Below are 15,428 nucleotides of genomic sequence, written 5' to 3'. Positions count from 1 at the left end.
TTCAGAGTGGAGAAAACGAAATGAAGAAATTTGCCAAACGGAAGTAGAGTTGCATTTTGAACTGTGTGGTAGAATTATATTTTGAAACCTGTATCCAAACGTGGAACGCAAATAGAAGGATGGAAATACATTTAGAGATCATAACCAAACACAACCAGATATATTTTGAACTAGCTTTCTCTCCATTTTCAATTCTTGAAATTAATTTGTGTTTTCTGTTATGCATATTTTGAATGACCAGTGACTATACTCGATTCTGTTTAGAAAGAAAGATGTTTGCCTAACAATAAGAAAATTTTCACTGAAAGTTTTATTGAATGCTTGGTTCAACAAACATATTTTGAGTACTCTTTTTAAAGAAAAAAGTCTAATCCGCAAACCGTCTGCAATTGCCCGCACATCCGCGAACCTTATCCGCACAAACCGTAACCCGCACTGTAGATGGTTACGGGTTCAATTTTTTCCAAACCGCATATATACGAGCAGATCGAAACCGCAAATTGAACCGTCGAAAATTGAACCGCGAGCGCCCCTAATTTTAATAGAATAGGAAGTTGGATATCATTAAATAGTAAGTATGATTTGATTATAATTCTCACTTAATGTATGCAAATCACTTTAAAAAAATGAATTTATTATATTTTAAATTTTTATAATTTGATTTAAATTTTACTTTAACCATTATTGTTTAAATTGAATTTATCCGATTCTTAAAAAAAAAGCAAACACAAAGAAATTTTTTTTTTTTTTTAATCCCAAATAATCTAAATAAAACAACTAAAAAGACCACAGCCTTAAATTACAGTGACATTCCACTAAAACGGAGAAAATTAAGAAAAAAATAAGGTAGATTGAATTCCTCCTACTTTCTCATCATCAACTTCAAAAAAAAAAAAATTCATGAAAATCAGAGGCGAAACTAACGTGATGAGCAGAAAGAAGTCCTCAGCAGATCCTTCGTCGCCGGCGAGAATAAGCGGAAAATCCTAGCCGGAAACCTCACATTCATTCTGCTTCTTCATCTCAAACAAGTTCAGTTCAGGTGACTTTACATAACAGACCCTTTTCGAATCTGGTAATCTTTTAACTTTATGTTCAAATTTCTTGTGATTTTGTTTTGTATAGGCATACTTGTTGGTGTAGATCACAAGTGTTCTTCATTGGTTGGACAGTTTTCAATGGAGTCCCCAAATGATAGTGTCTTCCAGTTGTTTGAAGAAAGTCCTCTGAGAAATAACAAACAAAATACTCACATTATTCAAGAAGTAGACAAAAAACAACTTGAAATCCAAAATGCAATCCCATCCATGAATTGACGGCTGAAACTAAACTTATAAATTTTACTAAATAAATATAAAAGACTCTCAAGTATACTTGTAATGGGGATCTTTCATAAAACTAAACATTTAAGTGGGCAAATTGTTGGGATTTTGTTTGAAAAAATAAAAGAAAAATTGCGCTATAAATGATTTAAGAGGTATATATAATGAAAGACTTTGTTAAAACTACAGGTAAAATTGTTATCTTTATAATCTTGATTCTTGAGAGGGGGAAATTGCCCCTCTTAAGGTCCATGTCGCTTTACCTGTGTATGTTGTTGTTGGTGTTACGATGATGGGTTTCACTTTGAAATGTCGAAGTTCCTTCTTTTAACTTGAATTGATGTGGTTGATGGTGGAAAGTACTTATGGGGAGTTAAGTATCAAAAACTGTTGAATCTGTTTGGCCCATGTTTTGGTTTGACACTTCAACTCAAACAAGCATTTTGCTGTGCACAGAGTCACATATATGTGAACATATACATCATGCCATTTGTCTGATTTTCCATACCTAAATGCTGATACTCGGATTTCCTCATAACAGATAATTTACTTCTTTATTGGTTCATTGTATTGCAGTAAAGCATGAGACAGAGAAAGAGTGCTCATATTGTGGATGACAAAGATAGGCTTGAAAATCCTAATGCTTTCGAACGAGATAAATCGACAACCTCAAGCTCTAGCCTAACTTTTTCATCAAGGCGAATTTTTGTGACTTGTTTGGCTCTGCGTATGGCAAATTCTTTACTTGTGCAAACATACTTTAACCCAGATGAACATTGGCAAGCCCTAGAAGTTGCACATCGTATTACATTTGGGTATGATAAGTTCAAACCTTTTTTTACTATATGTTTTGTTACTTTAGGTTATTCTGTTACTAAGCTGCCAATGGTGTGTACTTTGGTTGATCAAATGACAGATATGGACATTTGACATGGGAATGGAAAAAAGGGATTCGTAGCTATTTGCACCCAATGGTGTTTGCTTTCCTTTACAGAATTCTTGCCTTATTTCATCTTGATACCCCATTGTTCATGGTAAGTGGGTGCAAGCTCTCTAAATGATAGTTTTGATTGGATTTTAATGGAACATTGGCTTGCAAAGGAATATGAATTAGTTTAATGTGTATATATGTATGTGCATGTGTTATCATTGCATTCCAATGAAATTTTGGAAAAGTTAATAATATTTATGTACAGAATAGTGATATTATTGTTTGCTTATGTATTGCATTGGATTTATGGACTCAATGCATTATGTTTTCTCATGATGAATTTTGTTGTAGACATTGCAAGAGACAGGGAGACAACTAGAGTTTCTTTTTGTTCTATGCTTAAGCTTGGTTCAGTAGACACCTGCTCAAACTTTGATTTTGATACCAATATCCCCTATGGTTTAACGTAAAGCGTAATTATGAATGGGGTTTGCAGTTGAGTTAAAATGTCTAAGCACACATTTTCTTTTTTCATTTTTTGTTATTTGGATTCCAAATCCATCAATATATATATATAGGGAGAGGATAGTGAGATAATTGTGCTTCATGGAGTTGGAGAAGTGGTGATACTGGTGGTGAGTTGGAAGCCAAGTGGTGGCTGGGATTTTTGTTAGAGAGAAAAATCAGTATTGTAGAGGAGAGATGGTGGTAATCGCTGTTTGGTAGAGAGAGAAAATGAGTGTGGTGGAAGGTGGTGAAGGGTTAGCGTAGAGAGAAAGAAAGAGGGTGTAAAGAGGGTGATAGTGGGTTTTATTAGAGATAAATTGAATGCAGTGGGTGTTGGAGATAGGAAGTGCGGTAAGTAGTTAGTGATGATACATTGCTAAGTTGGAGTAGAGAGATAGTGAAAAGGTGGTGGGTGGTGTGATGGGTTTTTGGTAGAGAAAGTAAGAAGGTGGTAGTGTGTTTGGGTGGAACTGTAGAAGAGAAAATAAGAAAATGGTAGAGAGGGAAAGTGAGAAGGTGGTGGGTGGTGGTTTGATGAGGGAAGACAGTCTGTGTGAATAAAGGGAAGAAAATAGTTTAGAATTTTATGGTGTTATAAAGGTGGTTTGATGAGGGAAGACAGCCTGTGTGAAGAAAGGGAAGAAAATAGTTTAGAATTTTATGGTGTTATAAAGGTGGTTTGATGAGGGAAGACAGCCTGTGTGAAGAAAGGGAAGAAAATAGTTTAGAATTTTATGGTGTTATAAAGGTGGTTTGATGAGGGAAGACAGCCTGTGTGAAGAAAGGGAAGAAAATAGTTTAGAACTTTATGGTGTTATAGTCATTTTGAAGTTTGAACCCTTCAATTGATGAAAAAGTATTTACTACTAAGTTAAAATTCAAAATACGGCGTGTGTTCTTCAAAGAGTTTCAAATTTGCATTTTACCCAAGGGGGTATTAGTGTCAAAACCGAAGTTTGAGTAGGTGTCTGCAGAACTAGGCCTAAACATAGGGGACAAAGAGTAATTTTCCCTTCAATTTGGTTTACATTATTATAAGGGGACGTATAGATGAGGAAATAAATGTAGTTAACTTGCTTATATGTGTTGTTACATCATGATAAGTAAAATCAGACATTTTACTTTGAATCAAGATACCGATCCCTTTCAAGAATTTTCTGTTTGATGAAAGTTGGCTTTATGTCAATCATGAGGCTTGAGGTAACATTTGCAGTATTAAGACTTTTTCTTATGCTGAATTTAAATCCTGCCCTCTAACCTCTTGAAATTGCTGTAACTGAACTGTTACATTTCAGTTGATCTGACACTGTTCAAGATATAGTAGATTATTAAGTGCTGAACCATGTTAGAAGGTCAATTAGTTGAAGGAAAGTAACATCAACACAAATCCATTTGTCATAAATATGAAAGCAATTCTTTTACATTATAGAGTAAACTTTTTAACAAATGACCTTGTGAAACAAAATTGGACAACCAAAGAATCTAGACTTTGAAAATATTTAGTTTTCATGCCAAATTTGGATGGTTAAACCTTTGTCTGCATAACTCCAAATAAATGCCGATTCTGTGTTGTTGGGGGATTGGGAGTAGTGACTCATTTGGAGACAAATCGACAGAGATACTTATTAATGTCAGCAGAGAACTTTTGCCCCCTCTGTCCTTTTAGGAAAGTGATGTTAGCAAGGTTAGTGTAAAAGCTCAGGCTACCAACTGGAAGAACTCAGGTCAACACACAAAGTCTTTGGTGATAATGAGTTTTATAAAATTGGAACAAGAATCATGTTGCTGGAACTAGAGCTATTCTGATTTATGTTTCCACTTTGCATACTATTGTTTTGTGATCACCTTGGCTACTTTACTCTTACATTTGATCCTTGAATGATTGTAATGGTGGGTGCAAAAATTTGTGGTGTTGGTGCTTTTATTTTTAACCACCTATAGTTTCTGGTGTAACAACTATTTCCATCTTTCATAGATTAAAGCTCCACGGCTGTTGCAGTCCCTGTTTGCTGCAGTTGGTGATCTTTACGTATACAAACTATCTCATGTCCTATTTGGTGGCCATGTTGCACAATGGGCAGTATCCTTCCATTTTGTGTTCTTTACAGTTGAAGTTCTTGCATATTTATGTCCCACTTTTTTTTTAACACTGAAGCTGTCATCAGCATCCTTTATTTTTACAAATAAGAGCAGAACTATTATAGATATCATTTGTGATGGTTGATGTACTTAATTCTGCTGCAGCTCTTTTCACAGTTGACAAACTGGTTTATGTTTTTCTGTTTCACTCGTACTTTATCAAATAGTTTGGAGACTGTTCTTACACTTGTGGGCCTTTACTATTGGCCCTGTATAAGAGCTTCTTCTAGTGAAGTTCCCACGGTTTCAAGAAAGTGGGGATTGGTTGTAGCAGCATTAGCATGTGCTATTCGACCAACAAGTGCCATTACATGGGCTTACGTTGGCCTTTTGGAGTTGCTCGTGGCACGTGATAGACTAAAGTTCATTTTTCTTGAGGTGGTCCCTGTTGGGTAGGTATTCATCCTTATTGTTTTTCTTAGAATCAATCTTAATCATACAAGTTCTCTTGCCTATCATCCACTTATCAAATTGAAAAAAAGGTCATGTACCTATGTTCGCAACATAGTTTGTTCTTGTCTCTATATCTCAATATGTGTCTGTGCAAGTGTGTGTTTGTAGCAAGTGGGGGACTTGCAACAAACACAAACTTGGTAGGAGAGGTCATGATCTGGTGTGATGGCAAGTGCTCATCCACCCAAGCGCTGTGACAAGGGTTTGAGTCATGAGAATTATCCTCTCCATAAAAAAAGTAGGGTAAGGCTGCCTATCATCCCCAAACCTTGTTTTAAGTGGGATCATTGTGCATTAGATGCAATTCCCTCCCCCCCCTCTTTTGGTAGGATTTTGGAGCCCTAGGTTTTAGGGGGACCAAAGCATTTAGTGTTTACCACCTACTGTTTGGATTAGTAGGTTTTAAAGCTTTTTGAAAGATGCTATAGATGTCCATCTGTATTTGTAAAACAAGTAAATTTTTTTACTACCATTACATATGGAAAAAAATATAGATGTAAATTTTTATTTATTTATTTATTCAAAATTTACTCTAGAATCCTGGAAACCTCCTTTGAATTCAGTTTTTTATTTTGTTCTTGTGGATGTTCATAATATTGTCCCTTATGCGTTGTCTCATGGAATCAGGGTACTGGTGCTGACGCTTGCATGGTCACTGGATCGTTTGATGTACGGCTCGTGGGTCCTAGTGCCTCTTAATTTTTTGAAGTTCAATTTTCTTTCCTCTGGTGGAGACTACTATGGAACTCACAAATGGCACTGGTACTTCACTCAGGGATTTTCTGTTATGCTTTTTACTTTCCTACCATTTTCCATAGCTGGCATTATCCTGTCTAAACAATGGAAGCTGTCTGGGCTTATTGCATGGGTTTTAGGGCTTTACAGTGTACTAGGTCACAAAGAATTCAGGTACCTCCTAAATTTGAAGTTGTGGTTCTTTTGTTGAGAATACTCTCTCTCTCTCTCTCAGAGGAAAATACTGTTTTCATTACGGATGTTACACATTCGTCCTCTAATCAGACTCTGAGTAACAGGTTTGTACTTCCTGTGCTTCCAATAGCTCTGATGTTCTCTGGGTATTCGTTAGCAACAATCGGAAGGTCAGATTCACCACACAATAGAAGGAAAGGATCTCCAAGCATTCATACAAAATGCCCCTCGAAAAAGCATTGGGTGATCATTTTCCTGTTTGCTACCAATCTTCCAATGGCATTATATATGAGTTTGGTTCATCAGGTACATTAGTTTCTTTAATAAACATATGCTGGCTGTATTCTGCTTTGCATTCTTCAATTGGACAGCTCAAATGCCATATATATAATATATATTGATAATCGGGTGTTCGGGATAGCTTGCGTGCACCTCGACTAATCCTGGGGCCGTGAAGTTATCAACTGGGCAAACCTCCAGTGACCCCTTGGGGTGACTCGAACTTGAGACATTGGATCTTATCCTCTAGTCTTTCCTGTTTAGCCAACCCCTTGGGGTTAGCTTAAATGCCAGATATTGCTTTGATTGTGAACCCTTTTTTTCTCTTGTGAAAGATGCAGTTGCTCCTCAAGTTATTTATTCATTATTATTTTTTCTTTCAATGCCATAAATATTGAAGATTACAAGCTTGCAGTAAGAGAGATTTTTTCAAAGTGGTATTTGGTCAACTGATTTTTCTTTCTGGTTTTCTTTTGGTTGATTACCTGTAACTGTGCTGAACAGAGAGGAACTGAAGATGTCATGAACTATCTCTCCAAAGAGGCTCGTAATGAAAAAGTGGAGAGTATCCTTTTCCTGACGCCTTGCCATGCCACACCTTATTACTCTACTCTTCATTGCAACCTTCCCATGCGTTTCTTAGACTGTTCACCGAGGTAGGGAAATGGGAATGTATTGAGGAAAATTTTCTTCTTTGTGCTTTTGTGTGGAGACGTGTGGCTTACAAGTTCAAGTTTGGTTTTGGTGTTTTGTTTAACAGTGAAGAGAAAGGAGTCCTAGATGAGTCGGACCGTTTCATGATGGATCCTGTTGGTTTTGCATCCGAATTTGCAAAAAATTGGTCTTTACCAAGTCATATCGTTCTATTTGATTCACAGGAAAAACTACTCAAGGACTTTCTAACATCTCATTCTTTCCAAGAGGTGCATTGTATGTTTGTTTTTTGTAAATTCCAGTGCCAACAACCTAGTATTGTCTGTCGTTTTGTAATCTAGTTTGGGTTGTGATTTTCAGAAAAGAAGGTTTTTTCATGCTCACTTCAAGGTTGACCGAGATCTTCAAGCATCTGTTGTTGTATATGCTTTCAAAGGCCAGTAAGTTTCACCTTATAATGCATACGAATCCAGTCTTCATCACCTGATCCATTTGATACACATTGAAAAACATGTTTTCTTTCTTTTGGATGTTTTAGTCGTTTTTTTTTTTGCTTTCCACCTACCTTTTCATCAATGTCATAATGTGGAAATCAATGAAGCTTTGAGAGATCTTCTTGTTTGAACGCTTCAACATTTACTTGATTTTACTGAATTCTACTGACAGAAGAGTGAACTTTTTCCCTTTAGTAATTTGTTCTTGCTTAGTAAGTGACAATCTTTTGAGTTCTTATCAATATTGTAGTATCTTGTTATAGAAATATATGAAATATTCCTTTTGTTTTTGTTGAAAAAAACTAATCTTATATATGTATTATTCATTTAATGGATGCTATACTTCTTGGAACTTAATTTCACTTGTTTTTCAACGATCATCTTCATTCATTAAACACCCTGCGAGCATCTTCTAAAGGTCTGTATGTACATAGCATACATTGGCTTGATTTTTGCATTTCCAGTGAATTGGACAATGTTTTTGTCTCTTATAAAATTTTCAGGTTCTATTGGGAACTTGGAAACTAGGAAGAAAGGAAAAGAAAATATAGAGGTGAAAATGAAATTTTTTTTTACAGTCGCTCATTCTTTACGAGTAGTTAGGAAAAGTGAGAATTATTGTCAAGGCTGCAAAAAAATCAATGTTTGGTGCCGTAATAATGGGTCCATCTCCTGTTTGCTGCAATTTGTGTTATATTATTTTTATTTTTATAATTGATAGGAGGGGAATAGTGAAAAGGAAGTTGCATTCGCGGTAATAATATTTAGGGGGCAGCTTGCCTCCAGTCCTTAATCGGATTGGATGGTACTGTTCGGCCTGTGGGGACCCAACACAGGTCTCGTTTTGATAATCCGAACCGTTCAATATGTAGAACTCATTGAATACTATATGCCTGTAAAAAATCACGTTGATCGGATATCGATAGCTATCTCATCTTATTAGTTTTTTGTCAACCGTTAATTTGTTCATCGTCTATTTTTTTTTATTTTTTATTTATTTATTTTTATACAAAACTGATTTGATCACATAAATATCGATATTTGATCAACGTGATTTTTTACAAACATATAGTGCTTGGCGAGTTTTATATAGGCCGAACAGCACCGTCCAGTCCGATTAAGGGCCGGAGACAAGCTGCTCCCCAATATTTATTGTACTTGGTAAAGGAGCACCTCATTCACCAGCCCAACCCATTGGCCTCGACTGAATTCTAAGTTGAAATTGATAGTCTAAGTAGCATTTACAAAGAATCCCTTGGTTAATTTCAAAATAATTAGTTTTTTTAGCTTATTTAAATTATCGTTACTGCATAAGCCATACACAGAAACCACCTTGTCATCCTCTACAAGGCCATAGAAACTTCATATATACACAATTACCTGCAAATGACGCGCATTGATTATACTTAGACTGTTTTGCACTTGCATGAGATTTTCTCATATGCATGTTCAATTCGCATGCAAAATTAAGCATCAATGTATTCAAACGCAATTATAAATATAATCATCATAATTACATGATTTAAAGAAAAAATATGATGCGTAGACACATGAAGTAAATGGTTTTAAACACGATTATGAATATAATCATCATAATTACATGATTAAAAATACAAATATAGTAGTGATAAAACACAAAAGTAGAGAGTTGACTCTTATTTATTTAATTCTTGTGAAATTGAAGCTCATATTTTGTAAATGATGTAGATTGCATTAGCATATGATTAATGGTGAGAGCCCACATCTTGTAACGTTGATAATCATCCATCATATCAAGCTTGATCATCCCTCCATTTGTTGTTAGAACTATGAGATAACATGTTTGATCACTTTCATCTCCTTCTGATGAATCTTTGTACAATTCAGCATGTAGATCCAATACAATACCTAAACAAAACTCAAAATTAATGAGAGAGAGAGAGAGAGAGAGAGAGAGAGAGAGAGAGAGAATTTCTTTCTCTTCCCTCCACTAAAATCTTAATCACTTGAAGCATACAACAAATAAAGGACTAAAAAGGAAGCATGATGATATGTACTTAAATGTTTATTTTCTTTTATCCCAATGTATTTTCAGCTGTACAATCATGTAGAATTTTGTATATCGAAATTCTTACGACATATAATTGAGAGTATATTGCGACAGAGGGGGTATTTGAAGAAGGAAAAAAATTCAAGAAAAAACTTACTTTCCTTCTTGCTTGCAAAGGCATTCAGTAAATTGAGCTTCCTTATTTTGATAATAACCTGTAAATGAAAGTAAGAATTGGAGAGGTTGGGTTTAGGGTACAAATAAACTAAGAGGCTAAATGGCCCAAATAAAAAAAATTTGTTGCTCTTTTGAAATAATTTAAGAGCTTTGATCTCCTCATTTGCATGAGTTCTTTCAATTGTCATTTGTTTTGTTTTTTGTTTTTGTTTTTGTTTTTGTTTTGTTTTGTTTTGTTTGATTCATTCACATAGCTTTTGTATCACCTTACATATGCACACCACAGTATAGTTGCAAATTAGAGTCATTACATTATATAATGGCTTGTTTTTAGAAGTTAGTTAAAAGTTGACTTTTTGATTTTTTTTAGTTTTTTTTTTCAAATGTGTAAAAAAGTAGAGAGATAATGTTACTCAAAATAAGTTAAAAGTAAAAATTTGACTTTTAGCGAAGTTCCTAACAATTATTTGAATAAGAAAAAAAGAAAAGAGAAAAGAGTATACTCTTCGGACCTTGCCTTCATTGGTTAAGACGATAGACACTGATCTTACCATGCACCTTCCTGTTTCCAAATGGTGGAAAAGAATAAATAAATAAACAAAGCATGTATGAAAATCATAATAAAAAAAAAGCTTTAATCGAATTTCTCAAAACAAACATTTCTCAAACATACAACCTTGCGAGGCATTCCCAATGCAATTAATTATAACTTAAGCTACTTAATTATTATTAATAATGAGAATAATTAAGTTAACATACCCTTTGATGTCTCTATATTGAGCTCGGAACCCTTGGCAAGAATTGATTTGCACTTTTCAAGATCAAATTCAAAATCATTGTTCTCCTCGATTGGTAGCACCGGTGTGCTTCCATTTAATTTGTTTTTGCAACCTGATCTTGCTTTGAGTGTAGTCGCTCCTCTTAATGCTATAAAAAAAATTAAAACAAGAAGTGAAATTAGCAAGTCACAAAAGCTGAAAGAATAAAATGAGGTCTTTTAATTACAAATATCATAATTCCCCTATTTAAAACCCATTATATTTTAAATATCTTCATTTTCTGTGGCTGTACCCCCATGGACCATAGTGATTTTTTTTTTGAGTTTAATGTATGGGTCAATATCCCCATCTTAATAAAAATAAAAAATAAAAAAAATGTATGAGTTAATATAAGGAGACATGCTATTGATCTAAGTTTAGGATATGTTTATCCCAATAATATCACACTCAACCAAATAAGTCTAACCCATCAAATCAAAAAAAAACAAACAAACAAACAAACAAATAAGCCTAGCACTCTACATGAAGGCCTATTTTGAATTGGGCCATTTCCTTTGCCCAAACCTCAAGCCCAAGTGGAGATTATCTAATAAACTAATATAGCCTCCGTTTGGCAAGTGGGTTGGCCTTTTGACTTTTTGGTTATTTTGGTTATTTTAGCCTGGACTAAAAAGTTTAGTTTGGGACAGACTTTTTGACTTTTTTTGTGAAAGAAGAATGTAATAATTATGGATTGTATGTGACATTTTATTTTTTATGACTAAAATAATTTATTTTATCTTTTGTGATTAAAATAACCAAAAAAAATTCCCGTTTACCTCTTGCCAAACCGAGCCATAGTTTTGTCATCATGATTCACAAATTGGAATATTTTGATCATTTGATCAGTTTAATGATATCATGAGATGGTCACCATCAAAAAGAAAAGAAAAAAAAAAGAAAAGAAAAAAGAAAACAAAGTAAAATATCATGAGATAGTCGAGTGTTGATTATAATTGGGCCATCAACCCAATTATAATCCCACCAAGTTTGAGTATTGCTATAGAAAAAAAAGGTCATTGCATAACCCAAAGACATATTTAAAAAAATTATAAAATTTTTGGTAATTTGTTTTGTAATATTTATATTTATATATATATTTTTTATATTTATAGAAATTGTGAATAAAAACTGGTTTTGTATATATTTTTTTTAACCACAAAAAATGATTTTATTTGTTTTCGAGAAAAAATATCATTCCTTTCTCCTTCCAACCCCTCCAGCGACCACCAACCACTCTTCACTCCTTTGGCCACTACCACCAGTAATTTCTTCCGACAACAACCTCAGTCGGCTAGGCACCATATTCGACAAATAGCAACCTTTTGCCACTATCTCCTCTGGCCACCATCTCCGATTATTGACCTCCTTTGAAAAATATATTTTTATTTTTTGTTAAAAATAAATGTAAATTTATTTAATATTTTCTGTAAATAAAAAAAATAAAAAATAAAAAAAACTGTAAACATTACTAACACCTACATGTAGTAGCTGCAGCAGTGAGTGTTAAGATATCACTAGCACTTGTGCCACTCATGGCTGAACTTATTACAGTGCTAATCTGCTCTCTCTTGGCCCCCATCGCCTCCGCGACTTGGGCACACTGGGCGGCTACCAGAGCAGCTGCAGAAGCCACCGCAGAGTCCTTGGTGGTGCTCGAAGCATCGTGTTTCCTGTTCTCGGCTGCTATGGCAGCTAGGGCTGCAGCAACACCTGCCACTGATATTGCTGCATGAACTTCAGCTCTTTGCAGCCTCTGATCTTCTTTCCTCTTCTGCTTAATCTCTTTCAACCATTTCTTGATTGATGGAGCTATCTTCCATGAAAACTGCATTTCAAACATATTATATCATCTCAAGATACTATATATATATGGCTTAGAAAACTAAATCTCTGTTTTTTTGGCAAAAATAACTTTTGAAGAATACAATTTTTTGTCGAAAACATTTTAAGCTAAAAACATTTCTTTGTAACTCTGAAATTGATGTGATAGTGGTCAGGTGTAGTAACGACAGTGGAGAGGGGTGGTTGTGGTGATGGTGATTGCAGAGTTGTGGAGATGGTGATAGAGGTGGTGGTAGGGCGTTGGTAGTGTCGACAGTGATGGTGTTAATAATATTCTAAATCAGGAAGTATTTTCTAATTTTAAAAGTAAAAAATATTTTTCTTTCTCGATAAACTCATTTTGTATTGACCATGAAAATTTTCATTTTTTTATTGAAAAATACTGAGACCCCAAATGTTTTACCAAATATTTTTCAAGAGTGTGGGATCCATGTAATATTTGGTAGAACTTTGGTAAAACATTTGAAATCTCTAGAATTACTCTTTTTTATTACCTCAAACGTTGAAAAATAAAATAAAATAAAATAAAATTTTAAATAAAACAAATGGAATGTTAATAAGAAATGAAATAGTTGTAGATTGACATACCCATTTCTTTCGGAAACACATTTTGTAGTTCAATTCTGGGTGCATGGCTTGTTGCATCCATATCCATGACTGAAAGAAGAAATAATCAAACAATATAACTTTTAATTTTTGTTTTTAGATTTTTGTGAGCTAAATTATATCATCAATTAGTGCACTTTACCTTCACATCATTGGATTTCCATGGTGGCATGGACCTATCTGCATCTTCTATGTTTACACCTTTCTCCATCTTGTGCAATATAAAAAAATTCTTCAATTATTTAACATACAAAAGTTTTATAGAGAAAACCAATGCTGATTGATGTGATAGTAATATTTTTATAATTATAAACTAGAAAGATAGGTTTTTGGATTTTTAGTTACTTGTATAATTAGTCATGTAGTATCTACTTATAAAAAAACACAAAAAATATTCCGAATTTAAAATGTGTTGATTAAATTCATTCTAAAAGTGTCACTCACACCCTACTAAATTTAAATTTGGGATTAATTATATTTTTTACTTCTATAGTTTGATCCAAAATTTACTTTAATTCTTATTGTTTCAAATTGAATAATTTGGTCTCTACACTTTAAATATAGTTTCAATTTTATCCTTCTGTCTAAATTTGATCCAAAATTTACTTTAATTCTTATTGTTTCAAATTGAATAATTTGGTCTCTACACTTTAAATGTAGTTTCAATTTTATCTTTCTGTCTAAATTGAAAATTAAAATTAACAATTTTGGAATATTTATTAATTTTTTAACAAAAATTTAGACAAAAAAGATCAAATTGAAACTATACTTAAGTTTATGGATCAAATTGTTCATATTGAAACTATAAGGATTCAAGTAAAATTTGAATGAAAGTTCGATGGTGAAAATTGTAATTAACCCTTAAATTTCATAAATTGAAATTATGAGCACTTTATTATATATATATATATATATATATTTAAAAGAGTGGTGCTACATTCCTAATACATCACCTTCATTTTGACCTCTAATGAGGTGGAAAAGAGATAATAGAGAGGAATAAAGAGAGGATAAGAGAAAAATACTTAAGAGCTCTAATTGAGCACCGCTAATCGGGCAATGTTAGAGACCACTAAAAGTGATACTCTAAAGCAACAACTAATGATGTGGCATCCACTTTTTTTTTAAAAAAAAATAAAAAATAAAAAATTAACACAACAACAGTGTAACAGTGGGTGGGACCCACTGTCACATCATCAGTGATGAGACTAATTAGTGTTCCCACTCATTTTTCACCGCTAATCCACCCTTTAATGGTGTGGAGTGAACCCCACTCCTCACTCCGCATCTTATCTCTCTCCGTCTCTCTCGATTGTCACTTTGTTCCATCTCATTAGAAATCAAAATAAGGGTGACATATTAAGGGATATAACACTACTCGGGAATGAAGAGTGAGGAGTGTGGGTCTATTCTACATCATTAAGAGTGGATTGAGAATCTTAATTAAAGTTTCCAAGCATTTTTCTATATTTTAATGTATAATATTACAAATATGTATAGAATGTATGAAGCAGGAAGAGAGAGATTAAGCTCACAGGAAAAGGAGATTTGGTGTCACTGTGGAAGTTGATGATTGGATTATCATGGAGAACCAGCGATTGGTGGTCTTGTAGTTGTAGCTCTGGTTGGAAGGTCTGAACTGCAAAGTTGCACCAAGCCTTTGAAAGAAAATCCATTGTGTCTGGATGTGCTTCCGAAACTGTTGCCTTGAAATTGGAATCCATGCAGCCAAACAAGAGGGTTCGTTTTAGAGATGATGATCAGAGCTCAAGAGAATGAAGAGAGAAGGCTACTTATAATCAACACCCCGTCACATGCATGAGTATTTAGATAGACACATGCTTAACCACCACCACCACCACCACCAACCCCCTTGTCTATCCTAGTTATCATGATGTGGTGGTCCATATGTTTGGAAATTATTTTAAAAGATAAATTACATTTCTAATTTATGTACTTTTATCGAAATTTTATTTTGATCTTTTTTATTATTTTAAAGGGTTGTCTCACCTGAAATTTGAAGATAATACAGTCAACCTCACAAGTTTAGTATAATTATATCGAGTTTCTTTAAGATTTTAATTCATGTATCATTTGACCAATTTTCTATTATAAATTTATTAGTCGTATAAATGAAAGAATGATATTGCTATCTCTTTTACATTGAAATGCACATTTTTACATTATGTGTCGTTTCATACAATCTATATTAGTTTTGATTTTTTTAACCGTATTAAAGGGGAG

At 33.8% G+C, this 15,428-nt stretch overlaps 2 protein-coding genes across 3 annotated transcripts; one reads left to right on the top strand and one right to left on the bottom strand.

The window, feature by feature from the left end:
* The first annotated feature begins 716 nt into the window (after nt 1-716).
* On the top strand, nt 717-7,932 carry LOC114266689 (Alg9-like mannosyltransferase family). 2 transcript variants are annotated; one of them, XM_028207608.2, is made up of 10 exons: nt 717-1,042; nt 1,899-2,137; nt 2,239-2,356; nt 4,736-4,840; nt 5,005-5,291; nt 5,980-6,261; nt 6,387-6,588; nt 7,066-7,217; nt 7,322-7,484; nt 7,576-7,932. In XM_028207608.2, the coding sequence occupies exons 2-10, from the start codon at nt 1,905-1,907 to the stop codon at nt 7,657-7,659; spliced, it is 1,626 nt and encodes a 541-aa protein (XP_028063409.2). In that variant the 5' UTR covers nt 717-1,042; nt 1,899-1,904; the 3' UTR covers nt 7,660-7,932. The 2 variants fall into 2 exon arrangements, with proteins under 2 accessions (XP_028063409.2, XP_028063411.2); XM_028207610.2 differs by having other exon boundaries at nt 803-1,075.
* A 1,243-nt stretch (nt 7,933-9,175) lies between these two features.
* Nucleotides 9,176-15,047, bottom strand: LOC114266690 (auxin canalization protein (DUF828)). The gene is made up of 8 exons (XM_028207611.2): nt 14,720-15,047; nt 13,327-13,395; nt 13,167-13,235; nt 12,216-12,561; nt 10,675-10,842; nt 10,428-10,477; nt 9,896-9,953; nt 9,176-9,596 (listed from the first exon to the last, which is right to left on the bottom strand). The coding sequence occupies exons 1-8, from the start codon at nt 14,906-14,908 to the stop codon at nt 9,373-9,375; spliced, it is 1,173 nt and encodes a 390-aa protein (XP_028063412.2). The 5' UTR covers nt 14,909-15,047; the 3' UTR covers nt 9,176-9,372.
* Between the last annotated feature and the right edge of the window lie 381 nt (nt 15,048-15,428).

The sequence above is a fragment of the Camellia sinensis genome, chromosome 4, assembly GCF_055761805.1.
Source record: "Camellia sinensis isolate YWXY chromosome 4, ASM5576180v1, whole genome shotgun sequence".
NCBI classification, from domain to species: Eukaryota; Viridiplantae; Streptophyta; class Magnoliopsida; order Ericales; family Theaceae; genus Camellia; species Camellia sinensis.
The sequence above is the reverse complement of the archived record's forward strand: the minus strand, read 5'-3'. Positions and strand labels throughout refer to the sequence as shown.

What these genes read in the sequence shown, in the direction of transcription:
- LOC114266690 (XM_028207611.2), bottom strand. Translation starts at nt 14,908, where the DNA reads ATGGATTCCAATTTCAAGGCAACAGTTTCGGAAGCACATCCAGACACA. An exon ending in TCTTAACCAATGAAGGCAAG is followed by an intron (nt 9,954 to 10,427) that starts GTCCGAAGAGTA and finishes TTTCATTTACAG; the next exon opens with GTTATTATCAAAATAAGGAA. An exon ending in CTTTGCAAGCAAGAAGGAAA is followed by an intron (nt 9,597 to 9,895) that starts GTAAGTTTTTTC and finishes AGTTTTGTTTAG; the next exon opens with GTATTGTATTGGATCTACAT.
- LOC114266689 (XM_028207608.2), top strand. Translation starts at nt 1,905, where the DNA reads ATGAGACAGAGAAAGAGTGCTCATATTGTGGATGACAAAGATAGGCTT. An exon ending in CTTGAGGTGGTCCCTGTTGG is followed by an intron (nt 5,292 to 5,979) that starts GTAGGTATTCAT and finishes TCATGGAATCAG; the next exon opens with GGTACTGGTGCTGACGCTTG. An exon ending in ATATGAGTTTGGTTCATCAG is followed by an intron (nt 6,589 to 7,065) that starts GTACATTAGTTT and finishes TGTGCTGAACAG; the next exon opens with AGAGGAACTGAAGATGTCAT.